Source organism: Nymphaea colorata, chromosome 3, assembly GCF_008831285.2.
Source record: "Nymphaea colorata isolate Beijing-Zhang1983 chromosome 3, ASM883128v2, whole genome shotgun sequence".
In the NCBI taxonomy this organism is placed as follows: Eukaryota; Viridiplantae; Streptophyta; class Magnoliopsida; order Nymphaeales; family Nymphaeaceae; genus Nymphaea; species Nymphaea colorata.
Window position 1 is genome coordinate 17,275,850 of NC_045140.1, and position 22,339 is coordinate 17,298,188.

At 38.9% G+C, this 22,339-nt stretch overlaps 3 protein-coding genes across 6 annotated transcripts; 1 reads left to right on the forward strand and 2 right to left on the reverse strand.

Annotated features, from left to right (window-relative positions):
- Positions 1 to 4,967: 4,967 nt before the first annotated feature.
- Positions 4,968 to 9,508, forward strand: LOC116250005 (serine/threonine-protein kinase D6PKL2-like). 3 transcript variants are annotated; one of them, XM_031623323.2, is made up of 3 exons: positions 4,968 to 5,182; positions 5,812 to 6,936; positions 8,273 to 9,508. In XM_031623323.2, exons 2-3 carry the CDS (start codon positions 6,002 to 6,004, stop codon positions 9,141 to 9,143), a joined length of 1,806 nt encoding a protein of 601 aa, XP_031479183.1. In that variant the 5' UTR covers positions 4,968 to 5,182; positions 5,812 to 6,001; the 3' UTR covers positions 9,144 to 9,508. The 3 variants fall into 3 exon arrangements, with proteins under 3 accessions (XP_031479183.1, XP_031479182.1, XP_031479184.1); XM_031623322.2 differs by having other exon boundaries at positions 4,968 to 5,175; XM_031623324.2 differs by lacking the exon at positions 4,968 to 5,182 and adding an exon at positions 5,233 to 5,399.
- Positions 9,509 to 12,014: 2,506 nt separating this feature from the next.
- LOC116251280 (U-box domain-containing protein 54-like) lies at positions 12,015 to 16,285 on the reverse strand. Of its 2 annotated transcripts, none has more exons than XM_031625447.2 (4): positions 15,895 to 16,285; positions 14,811 to 14,929; positions 12,985 to 13,100; positions 12,015 to 12,405 (listed from the first exon to the last, which is right to left on the reverse strand). In XM_031625447.2, the coding sequence occupies exons 1-4, from the start codon at positions 16,232 to 16,234 to the stop codon at positions 12,150 to 12,152; spliced, it is 831 nt and encodes a 276-aa protein (XP_031481307.1). In that variant the 5' UTR covers positions 16,235 to 16,285; the 3' UTR covers positions 12,015 to 12,149. The 2 variants fall into 2 exon arrangements, with proteins under 2 accessions (XP_031481307.1, XP_031481306.1); XM_031625446.2 differs by having other exon boundaries at positions 12,015 to 12,408.
- Positions 16,286 to 18,572: 2,287 nt separating this feature from the next.
- Positions 18,573 to 20,724, reverse strand: LOC116251028 (U-box domain-containing protein 33-like). Its single transcript, XM_031625081.2, has 4 exons — positions 20,315 to 20,724; positions 19,668 to 19,786; positions 19,160 to 19,275; positions 18,573 to 18,824 (listed from the first exon to the last, which is right to left on the reverse strand). The coding sequence occupies exons 1-4, from the start codon at positions 20,652 to 20,654 to the stop codon at positions 18,728 to 18,730; spliced, it is 672 nt and encodes a 223-aa protein (XP_031480941.1). The 5' UTR covers positions 20,655 to 20,724; the 3' UTR covers positions 18,573 to 18,727.
- Positions 20,725 to 22,339: the final 1,615 nt, after the last annotated feature.

Sequence of the window (22,339 nt, forward strand, 5' to 3'; positions counted from 1 at the left end):
GTGAATATGGCGTCTGCCCGTGACAAAGGACCTGACATGCCCTGCATATGACCTTATTTTGGTTGGTTTCAATGGCGTAAGTTTGCTGGTATAAATTTCAATCGATGTTGGTGGAAATTTGACTCTTCCTTATCTAGTCAATAGAAACACGACATCTTTCCTTGCGGAATTTATGATCTGGAGTGCTCTATCTTATGATTTGGTGAGGCCATTAAAGCTCGTCTCTAGTTGTAGATGAATCTTTTCCGTGTAGGCTTTCTCAGGTGTGACCTAGTGGGTGTAAGGGGCGTTGAGATCTCACCAAGATCAAGCATGTGTGATCTTTGAATTTAGTTCTTCGAATTTTGAACTATTTAGTTTCGAATTCTTATTAAGTTCTGTGATAGGATCAGATGATTAAAAAACTGGTCTATATGGCTTACAAAAACTTTGTACGTATGGTTTACAGGGATGCATATGCCAACATGGTATTTTGCTGTAAGGACCAAATCCTGAAACCAAAACCACTCTGCTTGTTCTCCTAGTTTGCTAGTCTTTGCTTTTCTAACCGGCACTAGTTGCATCTGAGGCATGCTGGAAAGCTCTAGTCATTACAATTTTACCCAGCAATGCTCCTCAGCTTTACACCGAATTGCCTCAAGTTACTGATCATGGTCCTCCATGCTTGAAAAAGATGAAAAGTTGGATTCTTGTTCTGGATTTGCAGCATCCATGATTAGGAAAAAGCAACAGCCTTTCTGTGGATACCATAAGGTAGTGGACCGCGAAACTCGAATCGATCCAACCTGTCCTTGTTCGTCTAAGCCATTGAACGAGATGTGGATCTGGTCCGACGGGGTCCAATTTGTTATGCATGCCACTTCTGATTGCTTGATGAACATGATCATGTATCAGAAAATTAGTGCCATGGGCCAGAAGAAGCAATACATGTAAGAAATTACCATTTGAACAAGTACACACACACAAACAAGGAGTTTCTGATTCCGATATCAAGTTGAGCTGAGCTCGAGTACGAGCTCAGGCTCTTATGAGTGTAGTCTAGATAACCAAGCTGGGCCAGAATTTAGCTCGAAGTCGAGAAAGGGTGGGCTAGATAAGCCATGAACATGGATTCTTCCTGAATGAAGACTGGGCAGAACTGAAGGCACATACATGAGTTCACGAGGGCGGTGCTTAATGGACAGAACATCCTTCAATTCGAGTGAAAAAGATCATTTCAATCTGTTTGCTAAGAACAACTTTGCGCTTTTAGAACACATGTTTTTTCTGTTCCGAGAAACATGAGGCAAGTACTTGCGGGTGTTGTCTCTTAAATTCAAAAATCAAATTTTGTGCATGATCGAATAATGTTGCTTGAAAGAACAACATGGCGTTTCTTGGAACATGTGTTCTATGAACATAAAATTATTCTTTTTGTCATTTGGTGAGCTTCAACTTCAACGTGATCAAGGGCCAAAAAGGCTGATTAATCAAGTGAAAATCATTCACTCTCATGGATGACTTATGTGGCAATCAAACGCAGGTAAGCTCATCTGTCAAATCACATCTTCAAGGTAACCTTACATTTTCTGCTCATGCTGCTTCTAAAACGAACTCATTCATGAGATAATACACTATTTGAAACTTATAATTTGTACAGATAGATCTGATATAGTTAAGATATGGGCAGTTCGGTTTTAACTGAATCTTGGACTGGATTCGGGTCTGGATTCATGGTTTTCAAACTAGACGAGGACACTGTGAGTTCAAGAGTGATACTGATACGGACCAGTTTGGTAGGTCCATCTCCCAGTACTGTCAACTAAGAATCGGGTTTTCTTGTGGGGGTCCAGCTGAAAGGTCCACTTCCAGGGAAAACGATAGTGGAAGATATCGCGCTTATCTGGTCCTGGATATCCCCTTAGACTTTCTGCAGAGACTGAGATTTGGACCCGTAATTTGGTTCGGGTTGGGCAGGTCCGGAAGGTTTGATCCACTTGACAGCCTGCTTTGGGATCTGGACCACTCTAGGTCCTTGATGGGTTGGGTCCAGACTTGAATGTGACAAGGACCTCCATAATGGATCCGATCAATTTCTGGATTCTCTTCTCCTTTTCTTTAATTATTATTGTTATGATTTCTTGGTGGGTGGGGGAGTGGAAAAATCTTACTACCAATAAGCAACTTTTTTTTTTTGGAAAATACCAGAAATATAAATAGTAGAGTAAGAACATATAGTAAAAAAAATATTTACGATGTAATGTGTTTATAACGTTTCTATTTAATTAAAGCAAGAGATATTTACGATGCTTGCTATTGACATGTCAAAATTTTCATAAGGAGGCGTTTGATGGCCCTAGAAAAATAATTCTGGAATCTGAGAAGTATTTTCTTAGAATAGAATAGGATGGTATATCTAGGAACTCTTTTTCATTTCCCAAATTCAGCTTGTGTTTGTGTCGTACAGTGGCGGAGCTAGGTTGAAGCTGGAATTGCCCACACCAGTTAAGAAAATTTATTTTACTTTTTTACATAAAAACTTCATTAATTTTCAGTTTTTATATATGAATGCCTCATAAAGCTTGAAATTTAAATTTAAACATTAAATTTCTGGCTCTACGACTAGTGTTTGGATCCTTGGGATAACGATTATGTATACTCTTTTCTAGCCTTGGAGGAGGGTAGAAATTCAAGACAAATGTCAAGGATTTTTTTCCCCCAAAATTGGTTAGTGGGATTTACTGGGTCCACGTCCACGCTCCTCTTTATCACAAACACGACGCCCTTTTGTTTGGATCCAAATGATCCGATCCATTAGGGTTCGACCCGGTTACGGTACGGCCAGAAGTGGATCCTCGTCGGGTTGCACTACTTAGCTACCCCCGATGAAGGGCTATTTAGTAATCTTTGAGGACACAAGTGACAACTTTCTCTCGGTGAGGGACCGCAAGGTCATTATCTCATGAGAGGGTATTTAAGTAATTTTGCCATGTAGTCCAAAACGGATGCCGCAAGGCTCCGGTTTTCGTGGTGTGGAGCAAATCCATGAATTAGATTATTATATGCGAATGGAGGACAACTGGACGATCCTGGTCTTTGACTTCGGAATCGACGAATTTGCCCCTGTTTGTGCTGGTGGGTCCTTTTTGTCCCCTCCTCACCGGGCACAAAGGGTTTGGTTTACAACAATGCTTGGATAAGCTCATCCTTTTTCTCATAAATGACGTCTTGCCCACTTTATTTGTGTTCTTGATGCCCCTCCAAAGAAAACCCTACATTTCTTGGACTATTGATGTGGCATATTCTGGAATCCAATAACTCATCGGCTTCCCCTGTCTTTAAAAAAATCGAGAAATTCAAGAATCCAAGAAGTTCTGGATTTGCTCCCACTTGGAGTGCAGAATATGAGAACAAAATGTATTTATGTTCTTCCCAGTTTTTGCCCCCTTAATAAATGGGGGTACCATCAGTTTGCATTGAATTGTGGATTGTGTACAAGTTGGTGCTTGAGTGACCAAATTTAAATTGGTGCCCCTACAGCTTTTGCCAAGATCTATCTAAGTCCAATCCATACACTTGCAAGAATATGGACAATATGGGGCTCAACTCAAATTGCTTTTAAAATCAAGAGTAGGTGCAGACATTAGTTCCTCATAATCCGAGATAGGATATATACATATATAATCAATAGTTCCCTACATGGTGCTGAGAAGTATAAATATTTCAAAATTTATTGGTATCCTAAAATTTTCTTGTTTGGGATGCCAAGAACGTTTCAGGGATTGATTCCAAGCAAATAATTCCTGCCCAACAGGTCTGCAAGAACCAATCTTAATTTAGTTTCGTATGTATATATACCCAAGTATTCCATGCATGTTTTGACTGATTTGATCAGTGCTTTTAGACGCAACAGAATAAAGTCACGTTATCTGAAAAGAATGTGAAAGAAAAAGTTCACGGAACAATGGGATTAATTCAATTTCCCATCTTGGTGCTCTCCATTCCCAAACAAGTAAACAAAATCCAGTGATTCATTGCCTGCTCAAACGAATGGTGGGGTTTCCAGATAATCCCAGATTATCCCAAAACGGTTTCTTGGGTTAGGAAAGATGAAAGAAATGGAAAGCGACCAAGCTTTTGCACGTGTAATTTCTAGATGGTCAAAGGGTAGAAGGGGAATTTCATAGCAGTATAATGTGTGGTCAGTTTGTGCAGAGCAGACAGGGGAGGGGCCATCTGTTGATTCTGACGGCTTGGAATGGGGACAAGATAAATGACGAAATTATTCCATGTGAAAAATACTTTTACTCTCTTCTTCCCTCTGACTCCTTTCACCTTTTTCCCAATCACACCTAAACGAGGATGACATTTCCGGCAAATGTGAAGTTACAGAAACGGGCTTCGAAGCTCTGTCAAAGTACAAACTTAGGCCACTCCCCATGGTCTACTGACATTAATTTTGGTAAAAAGCTTCAATTTGATGCTCAAAGTGAAAGATGGGATGTTATTGGAAGGTTGGTAGCACACATTTTTAAAAGATGGGCTGAGGGGAGTGTTGATTATTAGGTTTAATGGGAGATTACAAGGGATAATACTGTTTAAGATATAAAGTTACTGCATTGAGCAGATATATGATGTTGCTGTTCTTTTGCTTATTCTTTCTTCTCATTTCTATTCCTGTCTAAGATATGAAGCTGGTCAGGAAGATCTCCCGTCTTCGATTTCAATCCCAAAGTTTTCTTTTATCATTTTAAATCAGGAAAGGCAGAGCTTGTGATTTTGAGAGTTGGATTTCTTGATCATTCTAAAGACTGCAACAACCCAACATGATTAAGCCAAGAGTCAAATCTTAAGGGGCATCTCCGTCAATTCAGAAACAAATGAGATGGTGTCACTGCTCAAAAATATGCAAGGACAGCGAAGACCATGCAGTACAGACCTTGGACCCTGCTGTGACATAAAAACTTGTTACATATAAAAATCTGTAATGATAAAAAATGCCAATTACTTTTGTGTGCGAACACAATCCATCTCTCTCTCTCTCACTCTCTCAGTTCTCCTCTCATGGCGTCCGCTTTTTTAATCATCAGCCTCCATTTCTCCTTCTGTCTTTAGGAAACCACTTGGGGAGTCTTTCATCTTTTCCTCTTTTTTGGTTGTTTGCAGACTAAAGTTTCATTACCTTCGGTTTTCCAGGTATGAGGTATCTCTCTCTCGCCCACCTTCCCGAACTATGCTGTTTTTGGTTGTTAGTTCTTTTCTGTACCTCTTGAAGGGAGAGGGTTTATGTGCATTAAAATGGTTTGTTGGCTGAATTGGGAAAGAGTTAATGTTAGCACGGTTCAGGGCCTGAACAGAGGAAATCAGAGGCCCTTTCTCCTCTCTTTCTTGGGGCGCAAAAATCTTGTTTCTTGATCTTGGTGCGTCTTCGTTTCCCGTGGTTGTGTCTCTTAGGAATTTTGACGAAATGGATTCCATCCCTTGACCTTTCATGTGGTTTCTATCTGTTCTTTTTCCTTGTCGGGATCTCACTTTTTCTGAGCTGGTTCGAGGCGTTACTTTCTTTTTCTTCTTTTTGGGCTTTGTTTGTTTTTTGATTGTCTAGGTGCTTGGATCTGGAATTCCTGATATATTGGCATCAAATTCCCCTAGCTGGAGGTGTTTTTTGTCGTTGTAATATTGTGGTTTCTGTTGCTGTAACTCTTGTTTTTATGCTTGCGTCAAAAAATTAGGACTATATTCTAGTTTCAATTGGTTTGAGGCCTAGAAAACTTGTTCAGGCGCGAATCCCAGCACTTTCTTCTAAATACTTCCCTATATGTATGCTTGCAGAGGAGGTCATCAAGTCATTTGAGACAATGGTTGCTTCAAAGGAGAAAATTTTAGGGGATTATATTGGAGGTGGTTGCATGTAATCGCTTTGGGATCCGCAAATGATGAACCGATTGTCTCGTTTGAGTTCTTTGGGGAGATTGTAATTTGACCTGCCGCTTCAGTATAAAGCAAGACAGAGTTAGTCTCAATGAAAAAATCACCTACACCTAAGGTAGCACAACAACCTGATGGGAAGCAGATTGTAGCCAACGGCTTTGGAGATATTCCGCCCAACTCTAAGCCAGGTGAAGAAAAGTGCATTCTGAAACCCATCTCCTCAGAGGCCATGAGTGTAGCTGCTGCAGGTCTGGAACAACCAAGTTCAATCGATTCGACGACCCTTCCAAATGGGCACCCCATACTTAGCGGATCAGAACTAGTAGATGCGGTACAGAAGCTTCACCTAGACCAGAAAAGAGAATCTTTGGAGCACAATGGTGATAAAGAAACCAGAAGCTTAAGCCAGAATGGTGATGTGAAAGATGATCAGTTAATCGATGGCGTGAAAGATAGTTCAGCATCTGCTAAGTGTAGTGATGGGACCAGCAGTGTTGCCAAGGCCAGCGAGAGTGCCAAGGTCAGTGGTCAAGTGGAATATGTTGAGAGTGGAAAGAGCAGCATGTGCAGAGGTAGCACCAGTACTGATGTTAGTGATGAGAGCACTTGTAGTAGCTTTAGTAGCAGCATGAGCAAGCCGCATAAGGCAAATGATTCTCGATGGGAAGCCATCCAGTTTGTGCGGTCAAAAGATGGTCTTTTGGGGTTGAACCATTTCAGGTTACTGAAGAGGTTGGGATGTGGTGATATTGGTAGTGTTTATCTGTCAGAATTGAGTGGGACAAAGAGCTATTTTGCTATGAAAGTTATGGACAAGTGCTCCTTAGCAAGTCGGAAGAAGCTGCTAAGGGCTCAGACAGAGCGCGAGATCCTTCAATTGCTTGACCATCCATTTCTTCCTACACTCTATACACATTTTGAGACCGAGAAGTTTTCATGCTTGGTAATGGAGTTTTGTCCAGGAGGAGACCTGCACACCCTTCGTCAGAGGCAGCCTGGCAAACATTTTTCTGAGCAAGCTGCCAAGTATGATTCTGGTCCTTTTTTATTTTTCCTATAGATCTGATTTCAATTTTATGATGTGTTGCTACTGCACTTCATCTATAAATTTAGCCGTTACTTATCATCAATTTGTAACACATACAAGTTCCATTGGCAAAAAGATGCTATTGTTTCCTTTCCTATCTAGGCAACACATTATTCTGGAAGGACTTGAAACCTTTGAGAGGAGGAAATAGTGGGATTTAATGGCGACTGTTTGTTGCTGCTAGGGCAATATGAGGAGTTCACACTTGTGATTTCATGTTTTTTTGGTTTGTTTTTGTGTCCCAATTTCATTTTGATAACTGTTGATAAGCCTTTAAGGTTATCTCCATAATTGGGTTTTTATGACCTCAAGGTCATGGATTTTTTTAATGGTATTAATCAGAAATATATATGTGCATTGCCACAATCTTGTAAGAAGATGTCTATAACGCTGAAAGGGGGCCGATCAATTCAAGGCAGGGGATGGTCGTGTTCGGTAATCTTGAAAAGTTTGACCAAAAAAGGATCATGCTATTGTACTGATAGTTCAAGCTCTTAGAGTTATGCATCTTGATGTTGTTTTATTAGCTAGTTGTTGATCCCTTCTTCCCATGTTTAACTTCAGAGGGTAAAGGGTAAAAGGTTTTTTTCAGAAGGGGTTAGCTGCTATAAAATGGATTGGACAGACTGGCCAGCGCAAGAACTATACCCAGAGTTTTCTGTTGGATGTGTCAGCTACAGTGCATGGTGATACGTAACAGTTTCGTGGTTAGATTGCTTAGCTTTATACACCATAATTTCTAGGTGCATAAAATGGTCTCTAAAAGTTCCATGGGCTGGGATACTATTTGTATGATTATCCTACCTACTCTTTATGATGGAAAGAGATCAGGCCATGCTCTAGCAAAGCTTTGTGGTATAACACCTGTTTCTGCTGCATGTCCATTGATGTATTTTTATATAATTGATGCTTAACAGGAGTCTAAATTTCTTATGCACTTGAACCAGTTAGTAATATTGAGAAGAGAGGTTTTTCCAAAGGTTTTGGCAAGTTGGTTGGACTTATGGATTCTGCTTTTCCATTTATGGATATATCTTGCATGTAATTTTCGGTGTTCAAATTCTTCTATTATTATGATGGCTTCAGTGAAGACAGAAGGATCAAACCTTTGTGAAAATATGTAACAGCTAGGTGTTAGGTATATATGTTTGTCTGCTGATTTTTCCATGCTTTTGCAACATTTTGTTTGGTTATCGTGATCTTTTGTGTTGCTTAGATGTTTGTCCATTTGCTCGAGGTTTGTCGTGCATGTTTTCTGATCACACCACCTTGCAGGTTTTATGTGGCAGAGGTCCTCTTGTCTGTGGAGTATCTGCACATGCTTGGAATTGTTTATCGAGACCTCAAACCTGAAAATGTCCTTGTAAGGGAGGATGGGCATATTATGCTTTCTGACTTTGACCTTTCTCTACGCTGTGCTGTGAATCCTACGCTTGTCAGGTCGTCATCTATAGAAACAGACCCGTTGAGGAAAAACCCTGTTTACTGTGTCCAGCCGGCATGTATTGAACCCTCTTGCATCCAGCCTGCCTGTGTCCAACCAACATGCTTCTCACCTCGCCTCTTCAAGAGCCGTTCAAAGAAGGAGAAGAAGTCAAAAAATGAGATTGGTAATCAGGTTAGTCCACTTCCAGAGCTCATAGCTGAGCCTACAAATGCCCGATCTATGTCGTTTGTTGGGACGCATGAGTATCTGGCCCCAGAGATCATCAAAGGTGAAGGACATGGTAGTGCCGTTGATTGGTGGACACTTGGAATTTTCCTTTATGAACTCCTCTTTGGCAAGACTCCCTTCAAAGGATCTGGAAACAGAGCCACCCTCTTCAATGTCGTTGGGCAACCACTGAAATTTCCAGAGTATCCAGTAGTCAGTTTTGCAGCAAGGGACCTCATCAGAGGACTTCTTGTGAAAGAGCCCCAGCACCGCTTGGCCTACAAGCGTGGGGCAACAGAGATCAAGCAGCACCCGTTCTTCGAAGGTGTGAATTGGGCTCTAATACGTTGTGCAAGCCCTCCAGAAGTTCCAAAGCCAGTAGAAATCGAACCAGTTCCATTGGCAGCTGCATCCACAAGCGAGAAGAAGGTTGTAAGTGATGCTAATAATGAGAAGTCCGCTGGAAATTATTTAGAATTTGATTTCTTTTAAATGTATTCATCGCCAAGGAAGTGCTGTACTATGATCTGAATCCTCTCTGTAGTAGTTCTGGCTAAATCTGCAAGGTGGTCAGAAAATCTGATTCAAGGTGGCTTTCATATATATATATATATATATATATATATGTATAACATCTTGAAGTTGTTGGAAGCTTTTATTATTTTAACTAGAGATCTGGTTTCTTCTGTATAATTTTGTCGCTAATGTTGATTCAAGGGTTAAGTTTTCTTCTTTGCTTGGAATTGCTTATATAATGTTTACCAGTTATATGTTTTGTTAAACTCTTGTATCTAAGAGTAAGTCTGACTAGGCATTAACAAACTGTGATAAATTATGCATACATATTCTTGTTCTTCTTCTTTTATTCATTACATAGGAGGAACCCCCCTCTGGATTGAAGGCTTGGCTGCACTTGCCTATTTTCGTCTTTAGACACCATGCCCACGCTTACCTTCCCACATGCAAAGCGTCCCCCTCAACCTCTTGGTAGCTTCCAGCAGAGATCCCACCATACCCTTAAGTCTTCTGTATCTTCTGCTTTACCAGTCATCATCCGGCTGATTGGCGAGGAGACGATGAGGACTTGCGGGGAACAAGTGGAACTCAGTTTTTGGGGCCTCCAGGAACTCACATAGACTCAAACTTGGAACAGAGGACATATTTATCTATGAGATCTCTCTCTCTAGATTTGGTGGTTATTAGAAAGTTGACTGTCGTGGTCCTTAATTGGTCCATCATAATTTAGCCTATTGGCCCACTGATACCTCTTAGAAAGTTTATATCTTTACGTCTGTGGTCACTGAGGGGACTCCCATCCATCCACATCTGCATTAAGTGGTCCAACTTATGTGACTTGTCGGTTTATTTGTTCAAAGTTACTCATATTATGAGTTTGCTTTGGAGATGGCACTTGGGAGGAACTGGTAAAGAACAAGTGGGAACCCATGGGAAACTTAACAGCAAAGGATTTGAGAAGTTTTCTTTTCGTGTGCCGCAACTCTCGAAGCTCGAAAGTTTTTGGTGAGGAATCCCAATCATTCTGAAAGAATGATTCGTCAGTTGTTTTCTTCTATGGAAGAATCCAAAACTACTATTCTGGCTGATTTGTTTTCTCCGCAACTTCACAAATGCTTTTGTCCCAAGCAAAGTAATCTACGAATTAGGAAACTTAGATCCTTGTGTTTCCTTCATTTCCTTTACGGTTCGGTAAATCCCAACGTATTTACAACTTCTGCATCCCAATTTGATCTGTACAATTTTCAATAAGTTGGTATGATCAGACAAGATTAATGTATGGGGTCATGGAATAACATCTCCAGAACTCGAGTTCGATCAGCACACGGATGCCATCTTCAGTTTCCCCGATTCAACGGTGCCCCCGCCGCGAGAACGGCTGCAACAAGGAAAGACCAGCATGCTCATCTACCGGCAACTAATGACCAACAGATTTCTGGGGATGTTTCTGACCTTATGATCTTGTCATCAAACCACTCACTGACAGGTTCTACTGCAAATGTGCTAGAAACAAAGTAAACAACCTGGACTCATTTCTTTCAGTTCGTCCACAACCCATCAACATAAGCAATTTTAATGGGAGGAAAATATTTTAAACGGAGGAAAATGGTGAAGTCAAAAGAAACAGCCGTAAAGACGGAGCAGTTGGGTTTTTCACCCGTCGATCGGCAGCCTCGCATCAGGATGATGCCGCACCTCCTCCTCCTTTCTTTGCTATGACGTTCTGAAACAGTGAAAGCATTTACACCACACCCTATCTCCATTGTTCCTCTCAATGCCTTCAATTACTGGAGTTCGTAATCACGAAGCTTGGGCGTGGTGCCCACCAGAGGTAGGTTGGTTCCTCGGGCGGTTGCCGAGATTTGGTACCGATCCGCCTTGCTTTTAGGTCTTCTGGCAGATCTTGCATCAGCGTGGGGCCTAAGAACGTTTTCAAACACTGCCAACAAATTTTCCGTGCATGTCTCAGCGTCTGATCGTTGTGTTACGGCCAGTCAAACGCAGTTCCTGTTGCAAAAGGCTACTAAACAGGCAAAGTGGGTTATGGCCATTATGAGACCCACCGCCTGCTCCTCGAGAGATTGAACGGGGGAGCAGACAAAGAGGGGGTGTTTCTAAGGGAGGTAGTATAGCTGGTCGTGTATATGTCTGTCTAGGTTGTCAAGCAGTCTTGAACCTTGGGTAGATGAAAAAAGGGAGGGTTTTAGCTGTTTTACTTTCCTCAAAGGGTGTGTGAATGAATGATGACTATAGTTATTCAAAGTATGATGGAAATGCCTATAAGTTATTTCTGTTTATTTTTCTCTAACATTCCATCATGATGGATAGAACAGCTCTAATTAGATGTTGGTGACTCTAAAAACAAGAGTCAAATATATATTAAAAATAAAAAATCTCCAAAAATTGAAAGATTTTTAGGAGTCAACAAAGTTCAAACGCTAATTTCTAAAACCTTAAAAAATACAGCATGATCCTTTCAAGAGTCGTATAAATTTTACCAATTTGCACGCATGAATGCTATTGGATTTGTAGAAATGCAGCAACTGCAGTGCGTGCTTGAAAGCCAAAGGCACGAGAAGGGCAAGAAAAATGGGACGCACATATGTACATATAAATAATGATTTTTTTTATTTCTACATATTCGTGTATTTCACAACAATTTATATAAACCAGCTTAAAGCACTAAGAAGCACGCAAGGACGTGCATGGACAGACATCAAGTGAACGGCCACGGTATTTTCTGGAGGCTCAAAGTTTAGAAACCTGTACTTTCATTGACAAATGAATAGCAAATTGAACAAATCTGAACAGTGTGGCGGGATGAATACACAATTAAGCATAAAAAACCTCTCTTTCTGTTTTCTTTTTTAGGCTGAATGGCCTGACTCAGATTACGCCAACAAAAAAAAAAATTCTGGGTATTAAACTCTTGACCTGTTACCACCTGATAAGGGCCTAAGGCTCTTTATGCGAAGACATAAACTAGATCAAACTGGGAAAGCACTTGCAGTATTCTGACTGTTTGTTGCTTTTCTCATCTTGAGGCTCATCTTCATCATCTCCATCTTTACTGGTAGTGGTAGTAGTAGTAGGAGGAAGAGGAGGAGCAGAGGGGGTAACTGGAGATATTGGTGTTTGATCAGCATTAGCAACAACTTCTTTTCCATCGCATATGATCCTTATTTGGCAATCATTTGGAGCATTCTTCTGCACATACTCTGCCTTCCCATTTCCCTTCCTTCTATAAGAGAAAAGAGAGAGAGAGAGAGCAGTCGATAATAACATGAATTGACTAAAATATTCAAATCTATCTTTCGCATCCACAAAGCCGGATGAGAGAACCAGATGAAATATTTTTGAAAAAGAAAAAGTAGAAAAAGGACAACCTAGAGAGGTTTACCTTGTTTTGAGTTCACAAAATTGTGTGAAAAGCCACAAAACTTAAAAAACTTAAGCTATTAATCTGTCTTTTAAGGGCTGTTTGGCAACAACAGATACTGTTACTGTCATACTATTATTGTCAATCTGACCCCAAAATTGGTGCAGATTCACGGAATGTTGTAACAAGTGTTTCATGAATCTATTTTGTTTTTTAAGGCAGATTCATGAGACAGTAACATTGCTGTTACTAAACGGCCTCTTATATGTACACAACCAGTGGATAAAGTGTTCAAATAGTTCCTTTTCAAGTTGGGGCCATGAAAAATACAACACTTTAATCCCAAATTGAAAAGCAAAGATTTTTTCAGAAACAATTCATGCAATAAAATTACTATGCGTTCGATCTGGAATCCATGTAAAGATATTCTAGCTTTACCTAAGGCGCGACCTTCTTGTCCCCATGACCAGCCTTTTGATCATGCCAATTTCAAGGAGTTGCACAATGGTTTCAGCAACCATGTCACTCTCTACAACCACAGTCTCTGCTCTCACCTACAAATCAGCATACATGTAATGGTCATAAGAACTCCAGAGAACATCAAAAGTTCAACTCTCAAAGTGCACATTCCCTCCCAGTAAGGCTGCATGGTAATAAGGCGGCCGGCTTCAAGTTTGGCCTGACAGCGCGCTATAAACAACACGAGTTTGGTTAAGCTGCAGGGTCCCTAGAAGGAATAGACGCGTTGGACATTGTAATAAGCTGAAGTTTGAATTTTATATTGTTTCAGAAGCAAAGGCAATAGATTTGAACTCAAAAGGCACGCTTGTTTGATTGGCAACTATCTTCTGCATGGTTCGTTGGAAGTATGGAGAGAAAACCACAGACAAATACAAAAAAAAGAAAAAACAAACGTCTAAAGTTAATTTGTTTAACAAAAGGTATATGGATGTAACTTTCATGATCAAGAACCCAGATGGTGGTTGTTATTTTTGATGTATGCACAAGTTTATGAACTAAAATTTTTCGGAAGTATTTTCAGATTACTGAACTTTCAGTCCTTGCACAATCCTATCTGTTTTAGACTAGCTTCAAAAAATTAACTTCTTTCAACTTCAAAACGAACACCCTGCTTGGATGGGGGGAAAGAGAGAGGGATGAATGAAAATTATAGTGTATGTTGCGTCTGGATGACTGATTAAAGTAGAAGAGAAGAAAAGGAGAATGAAAATTTGTGTTTGGATGTGAAGGAAAGGAAAGGGGATGAGAGAAAAGGAAATGGCTCCCTAATATATACACGTTGGCGTTTCTCAGGATGTATCGGCCATTTAAAGTACTTTAAATTTATAAGTGAAGGCGTCAAATGTTTACAACCATTTTACTTATGAAAGCAGCTGATATTTTTATCCCAGGTGCAATTTCTCTGCCTAAAGGAAAAGAAAAAAAAAAAATAAGCTAGACTGGTTGATACAAGCCGATAAATAACTAAATTTAGCCTCATATCAACCAACTTTGCTGAATGTCGAGAAAGAGAAACAGAGAGAGAAATGTACTTGTTGATTGTGGAGAGAAAGGGGAAAGAGAGATACATAATCAAGTTTTAGATTTTTTTGGAATATTATTGTAAATTAACTTAAATTATTTATTTTTTCTTCTTTCATAAACAATGATGATTTTCACAATTTCTTTCCTTTCTTTGTCATTAATCTCTCGTTTCCTTTTTTTTCTTCTTCTATCCATTAGTCTCCTTTTTTTCCCTCTACATCCAAAGTGATAGTCACAAAAACGTGTTTTTTTCGAAAAAAAATGTGAAAAAAACATGATAAATTAAATTACTGTTTAAAACTAAAAAAATGCATTTTCTTGAAAAAACGTTAAAAACGAAAAAATGAGTTTATAACACATTTTTTTCACTTTTTTCATTTTTCATTTTTCATTTTTATTTGTTGCAAATCTACTTATCTATGTTTGTATTATTACTTTCTCACATATTTTATTTTTTTCTCATTTTTAGTTTTTTTTTTTTATTTTAAAAATTTACCATATTTTTCTCATTTTTTCAAGCTCATCATATTATGCTCGAGAAAAACCTTGCCAAGCTTCAAAACTTTATTTGTGATATGATCCATTGCCGTTTAAAGCTTCAAAACTCTATTTGTGATATGATCCAAATATGCTCTAAGCTTAACAAAGTTTCGGTCTCGGTATCTCCCTAAATTGGGATGAATCGTACTAATGCTTACATACCAAGGCAGTGCACGTACCTCATACATATTGCAGAGATTTATATATTTGCGGATCAATGCTTCCCTCTTGTTCTCCTCCTCCTTCATGAAGGCCTCCACCTGTGCAGGCGCCACGTGGTTTCGGCTAATGTTTCCCACTGTGAGGCAACATACACATGTAGGCAAAAATTAAAAGATAACTGGAAGGTAAAAGTAATGCAAGATCTTGCATTTTAATTTGCCGAGTTTAGGGTTCCAAGGATCTTTGACTTGAAACGTCTCACAGTGGGGACATCGAGTAAGATCTTGGTATTCTCAAAGCATCTGCATCGACGTTCGCATATATAATCATATAATCTGTCTACTCTCATTTTGAAATACTCTTCCATGGCTGCCACCGACTCCGAAGATTCACGGGCTTCTGAATATTTTTGCCAAAAACATGCTTCTGATTGAATAATTGACACTCGGATATGGTTACGTACCCAGTAAATGAATCTGCTCATCTTAAAAGAAGTTGAAAATGCACAGCCTTGTCGATCATCAGCTTACCCATGAACCAGTGGATTTAAGGACATTAAAAACTGATGATAAGAAAAATGGCTGCCAAGAGAAGAAGAAATCGAATGCTATGCTTCACCATTTAAAAGAAGCTTTATTATACCAATTTATTTCATATTTGTGTGCTTTTGAAGGTAAGAGAGTTTATGAATTAGTAAACCCATCTCAAAATTTAGATTTCGAGCTCATACCGATCTTAACAACATTGATTATTAAAAATGTTGGAGTGAATTCGAAAACTAGATGTCACAGAGCTGCGGCGGAAGCTTAATCGCGATTTACTTTATATAGAATCAGTTTATTAAAGCACCCAATTTTTTTAACAAGAAACAATTCTCCAAAGGCAGGTTGACTTCGAAGTTAGAAGCCTTAAGGTGAAGGGAATCAAGAGTTCCGTAACCGAGTCGGAAGCTGAGGACGGTAAAAACGATAATGGAATTTCTTCTCCAGTAAGTGATCAAATCATAGGGCATGAATTTGCAAAGCAATAGCGGTTCCGATCCTCTTTTGTTTTTTTTTCCGGGAAGAAACCGATCGTAGTTACGGAGAGAGAGAAACTCACAGGGCGTGGGAATCACTGTAACTGGGGGAAAGATATGGACGAGAAAGACGGAGGTTCCCGGGATCACGATCTCCGTCAAGGCCCACTGGAGGGCGTCGAGGCTTGAGTTCTTCCTCCCGACCGCCACGTAGACGTCGTTCGACTCGTCCCTGTAAGCCGGCGGCGTGACCTCAGGCGCTTCCTCTTCCACTATCTCTGAGGTGCAACCGGTAGTGGGAAGCCAGAATCGGGAAGTAGTACAGGTGTCAATTCCGCTGATGGCATGCAGTCTTTCCGGCGAGCAAATTTCCGCCTCTCGAGACCCCGCTTCACCGGCATCCTCAATCGAAGAATCCAGCATTTCTGTTGAAACGGAACTTCTCGCCGGAATTTTGTTCGGAGAGGAGTTTCTACCGGACGGACAAGGCGGAGAGAGAGAGAGAGAGAGAGAGAGAGGTGGCCTGTGTTAAATAGCAGCGCGGTCGGCCGAGAAAAAAAAAGAACGAAAAAACTCTAAGAAGTGAATTTACTAAAGTGAACCTGATCGAGCCTGCTCAACGAGACTTACTTTTGGAAATATATGTTTTGAAAACATATTATTTGTTTTGAAAATAACACTGTCTTTTTTATTGAATACTATATTGAGTCATATTGTTGGATTTAATTCTTTTTTTAAATTTTAAAACAATTTAAATGAATGGATAAGGGCATAAATTTCCCAAATGAAACAAAAACCAATTTTGGCTTCTTCTTTTTTCTAGGAATTGGTAGAAGAAATAAAAACATTTCTTAAAAAAATATTAAATTTAATTACAAACAAGAAAATTCTTAAAATGTTATGTGGTATGATGCTTTCTTCTCTTAGAAAATTCTCTCATTCGATTTCTTGGTTTGCAGATAACTGGCTTTGTCAATATTCCTTCCAGCAAATGTAAGGCGTGCTACCTTGAAAGTCAGCATCCATATTTGGATCTGGATCCTTGTTTCAGTTCCGGTTACACATTCTTTTAGTCATCTATCTATATGGGTACCAACATCATCTTCATACAAAAAATACGAGAGAAATTAAAATTGTACATATGATTGGGACTAACCCTTTGGATCTGGATTTATGTGTATGGACCACGATCCAGATCCATTCACTTGCTCCCCCACGGCCACGGGTAATGGCTGGAGCCAGCAGCACGCGATCGAGAAATTGACGTTTCCCTTGTTCTACGAGTGATGTACATTTGGTGTTCGTGATGCCGTTCAACTTGTTCTATTTTATTATTCAAACAAAGAAAACAAACATGGTTGTAAGGAGATATACTTAAGAATATTCCGAGGAAATGTGATATAAAATTAAAATATTTACGGAGCACGAATTTAACGACGTTGACGAAATGTATAATAAAACATCATTCAGACGAAATGTATAATAAAACATCATTCAGATTCCAGGTGATCCAGATAATATTATTTCTCGGATTAAAAAACACCAAAGTTTTTCTAGATCGAGGAACTTGAATTCCGTTGAGGACAATTCTTTGTTTTGAAAAGCCAATTAAAGTTCAAATCCATTTTAAAATATGAAAAATATATGTTTAAAATTGTGATTTTTGGAGGAAATTCGGTAAAGAAAACATTGTGGTCTTAGATTCCTGTATGCTATTGTTTTAGGAAATATGGTGATAATAGATGTCATAATTAAATTCGACCAACAAATATTGGACACAATCATATCAAGTTCCCTGAAAAAAAAAAAAAAAAAACATTGTGTTCTTGAGACATGAAGTACGTTTGTTATGATGCCTTAGTGCTGAATATTGCCGCAGTTCTGTTCCATGGAAATGGATGTAAACGTCAAAAAATGAACGCTTGGAACACATTGTTCACAGGCTGTGTCCAACGTTCTTCAACATTATTTGAAGTTCAGGCATGGAATACTGATGAGCAATGCATTAGAAATTCTCTATTCACGACACTTGATAGCGAGCCCCAAGTCGAGTTCTTCCAACTTAAACCCGAGTCGTTTAACATTTCGAACATAAATTTAACTCGAGCTTGAACTGAACTCATGTCTAGTTTTTACAAGTGAGTTCGAATCAAGTCGGAGTTGGCTCGAGTCGTTGTGTAGCCTAGAAAGGGTGCTAATGCTTGTTGCATCTTGAAGAATCCTTGTCTTCGAAAAGGGAAAAAAGTTTGGTCGGCCTACTTATACAAACTAATACACAAAAAGATGAATGCACTTGTGATATTGATCATCAAATGCTCATTATATTGGACAGACTCTTTCTAACATACTATAGTATAGCATAATATGGATTCACAACATCATATAAGAATGAAATGTACCTTTATGTAAAAGAAACACCAACATGACGTTGCTTAATCTGATTACAGAAATGTTAATCTGATTCTAACTTAAATTTATTAATTCGGGTGATCGGGAGTATTATTCGCCCCGCTTGAGCAAAGCAAGAATCGAACCCCCTTCTCTCTCTTCCTTCTTCTTGTTTTCAGGATCCAGATTTGCATGAGTACCAAATGGCGAGATTTCCACGTACTTCAACTTGCACATAAGACCAACCCCTTTTATAGTACATTAACGTACTTCCCTTCCAAATCTAAGTAATTCAACCCCAATTACCAGCTTTTTACATTGTTCTCTTTCCCCTTCAATTGAAATTTCAAAATGGACGTGAAGAACAATAATATTAATTAATTAACGTTATATTAATGCACACTTGACGGTACATTCCAACGCCATCAGGGCATCAGCACTTCACATTTTCATCGTTTCTGAGCGAGATGTGCGGTCAAGCTGATCGTCTCCATGTCTATCGTGATTTCGGACCGCTGGATTTGAGCGTCAGAAATGGGCTTCCTTTCCGTCGCAAATAATCTTCACCTTACAGTACGGTGGAGCGTGCCTTTGCACGTACCCTGCCTTACCACCAGCTCCTTTTCTGCATTACACCAAGTCCATAGCAAACAACTGTGAGTGTTTTTTTGAATATATTCAATGATTGAGGCAAATTTATGAGACATTAGGAGGATTAATATTGTTTATCCACCGAACTCACTATATTTTGATCTTTTCTCCACTAATAACAGTATAGTAATGTATATATATGAATAGCAGGTGTGTGTTTTTATTTCAAAAATTTAATGTAGTGCGATACCGCATCAAGCCTTTTGATTGTTAGATCAAAAACAACATTTATAATCACAACATATTTCTCAGAATAAGAACATGGCGTTCATGAAATCTGTGTTTTAAAAGCATGCGATTGATATTTACCTAGCCTGCCATTTCGTCGTCCCCATAACCAACTTCCTCACAATGCAGAAATCGATGACATCCACAATAGCGTTGGCAACCATGTCACTTTCTACGATCACCGTATCTACCTGCACCTAAAAGTGGGGCCAAAAATTTTTAAACTCTCCACATCGATGAACAGTAAATTTTATTCTAATTTCACATGTCAAATAAAGAGAAATTTGTGTGATTTTTCATAGTTATGTTTATAAAATTTACCCAGGAAAGTTTTATATATACATATATATAAAATACCCAGATGGCTTAAAATTAAAATCTATTGTTGAAAGCACTATAAACCATTACTCAAAGAACCAATAACCAATAATGGACCATAAACTATAGCTAGTGTTTCTCATCAGATGGCGATAGATTTTTAATTTTTAGCAATCCAACAACCTTCACATTTAACATATTTAAACTACCTAATAAGTAAAAGAAACCTTGTTGATATAAATAGAAATGAAAATAGACTAGTGAAATGTACCTGACTGCCATGGCACAGCTTCAAATATTTCTGCATCAATGTTGATCTTTTAATCTGCTCCTCGTTTATGAAGTCCTCTACAATTTCTGGTGCCATGAGATCCCTGCTCATCATTCCAACTATATGTGGCCCACATGGTCAGGTTAGACAGAACCATACTAGTTTGATTTTATCAAATATCTTATGCAAATATGCATCATATATATGCGCATTACTATATATAAGTAAAGTGCAATTGAAATTTGGAATCAATCAACAATTTAGTTCTTTCTGAACGTCTGCCAAATCACAGTTTTAAAAATCTGATTCTGGTTTCACATTTTATGAAATTTGGACTGCTTATTTCTTAAGGCTTATGAAATTATGAATGTGGGCCAGGCACCAATTATTCGAACAATGATCGATCGTAACTAAAATGGACTGTGATGAAAAAAAAAAGGAAACTGAAAAAGAAGAGAAGAAAAGTTGGTGTGAAGAAAAAAGCGGTGCGGAGATCCTGAAACTTAATGGGAATAGTTATTGAGAATTGTTGCTTTGGAATTGTGCATATGAATTATACATGTAAAGACAATGAGGGAGTATTTATTGAGAACTGTTACTCTGGAGTTGTATGAATTATATACATGAAGACAGAGAAAGTGACTTACGAGGTGTAGGAATGAAGGTAACAGGGGAGTAGACATGGACGAGATAGACGCAGCTTCCTGGGACGACGGCTTCCCTCAAGGCCCACCGGAGAACGTCAAGGCTCGATTCCTTTGTCCCGACTGCCACATAGACGTCGTTCGACTCATCCCGGTCAGCCGCCGCCGCCGCCGCCGGTATGGTGATCTCAGGTTCTTCCACTATCTCTGGGCATGCCGGAAACCACAATAAGTGGGAAGGGACGGTCTCCTCCTCCTGGTTGGCGCCGGCTAGCTTCTCCGGTGATCCGCTCGTTTCGCCGGACTCTTCTTCACCGACTTCTGCCACTGGAGATTCCTTCATTTTCGCTTGATATCAGAGCTCTGAAAAGAATTTTGGTAAGAGATCTAGAGATAGAGAGAGTATGTTTCTTCCACGTCTCTCTTATATGTAAGACACTTGAGTGTCATCCACTCTACTTAATATTTCTACGGCGAACATGTTTACCAGAAAATTAACAACAAAGATATAAATATCCATGATAATGAAAAAAAAAATCATATTATTGTGATGCTTAAGCCATACTTTATTAAAATTAAAAAGTCAATTAATTGCCTTTTCAGTTTTTTTTTTTTAACCAAGAAAATCCTATTTATGCGTTAGAAAAAGTAGTACATTGTTTGTTAATGTCATCCAACTAGGAAAAGATTTCGTATCACCTCGAATTTGAGAAAGAATACAATCAACTACGAAACATCCAAAAGAAACGAAAAGTCGTTCTCTATTCAAAATTCATGTTTTAAATTTTGTATTTTAGAGAATTAAAACCCATTCACATGGTTAGATTTTTCGAAAGTAATATCACAACACTTACAAATGGTTTTATATTGAAAGAATGAATTACATAGTGGACAATGATGTTAAAATTTAAGATTTATTCGTTAAAAATAATCATTAAGTTTATCACAGAGTTGGCAATGATTTATGATCCTTTTATCATGATTTCTTAAAGTTTAGTCATCCAACGCATCCGGCAGCATTAACTTATATATATATATATATAGGTGTGAATTACTTGATCGGCATTTTGAAGAAACCAGTCACTACTAGTTTTTTACATAACTCATTTTCTCGTGGTTAAGTGAATCATATGGACGTGATAACCATAACGTTATAAGTTCATTTGAAAATAAGATCTTTAGAGTGCATATCTTAGATATCATAAAAGCTCACATCTTAGATATCGGAACTTTTGAAACTTAATTTATATTGATTTTCGTAGTTTTAAGCAGGACGGCCACATCTAACGATGGTTAAAGAAAAAGAGTAAAAATACGTGACTACTTTTATTTTATGCACCAAAATCTTATTTTCACTTGTAATTTTGAAATTTTTATTTTTTAAAACATGTAAACTTGGCATGTCCGGCCACATTTGCATGAGAAGTGGTTTGGCGTAGATCTGAAAATCATTGAGCAAATGATTAACCGGAGAATAACAATTCTCGCCGACATACTTGCGTGAGGTGAGACAAAAAAAAAAAAAGGAGAAAATGGGTCGGTTTCTTCGCAATTTGCAACTTGGATCCGACCCGTATTATTATGGTCCCTAGAACCATGTATCGGTCGCCGGTTGCCCCTTTTTGGATTTGGTTCCTCGTTCGGTTATGCTGGTTTGGATCCGCCTAAACCACATGGACGTGCACAAAAATTTTGCTTGTTCCGAGCACCAAACCAAACAAGCTGCGTGTCGTTATCTTTTCTTGGATCCAAATATGATCTGGATCTGTACCTGTGTGGATCCAACTGAAAGTGAAGTTTGGATTGCACCTTGGATCCACAGGCAAATGATTGTCCGGTGCTCCTTTTGTGGGCCTACATATTAATTTCGTGCTCGCAATCGGATTCCATTAATTTTCAAAACTACCTCCAAATTATTTTGCACGGTCATATGCCGAAGAATATTCTCTAAAAAATTTCAAATAATATCGAAGGAAATTGAACGTTTAGATTCTGGAGGATCCAAAGAATATGCTTTCCACTTAGATA

Coding starts and splice junctions, on each gene's coding strand:
- LOC116250005 (XM_031623323.2), top strand. CDS start 6,002: ATGAAAAAATCACCTACACCTAAGGTAGCACAACAACCTGATGGGAAG. Junction 6,937..8,272: donor TTTTCTGAGCAAGCTGCCAA/GTATGATTCTGG, acceptor ACCACCTTGCAG/GTTTTATGTGGCAGAGGTCC.
- LOC116251280 (XM_031625446.2), bottom strand. CDS start 16,234: ATGCTGGATTCTTCGATTGAGGATGCCGGTGAAGCGGGGTCTCGAGAG. Junction 14,930..15,894: donor TACAGTGATTCCCACGCCCT/GTGAGTTTCTCT, acceptor GTTGCCTCACAG/TGGGAAACATTAGCCGAAAC. Junction 12,409..12,984: donor ACAAGAAGGTCGCGCCTTAG/GTAAAGCTAGAA, acceptor TTTCTCTTATAG/AAGGAAGGGAAATGGGAAGG.
- LOC116251028 (XM_031625081.2), bottom strand. CDS start 20,654: ATGAAGGAATCTCCAGTGGCAGAAGTCGGTGAAGAAGAGTCCGGCGAA. Junction 19,276..19,667: donor AGCTGTGCCATGGCAGTCAG/GTACATTTCACT, acceptor CCCCACTTTTAG/GTGCAGGTAGATACGGTGAT. Junction 18,825..19,159: donor ACGACGAAATGGCAGGCTAG/GTAAATATCAAT, acceptor GGTGTAATGCAG/AAAAGGAGCTGGTGGTAAGG.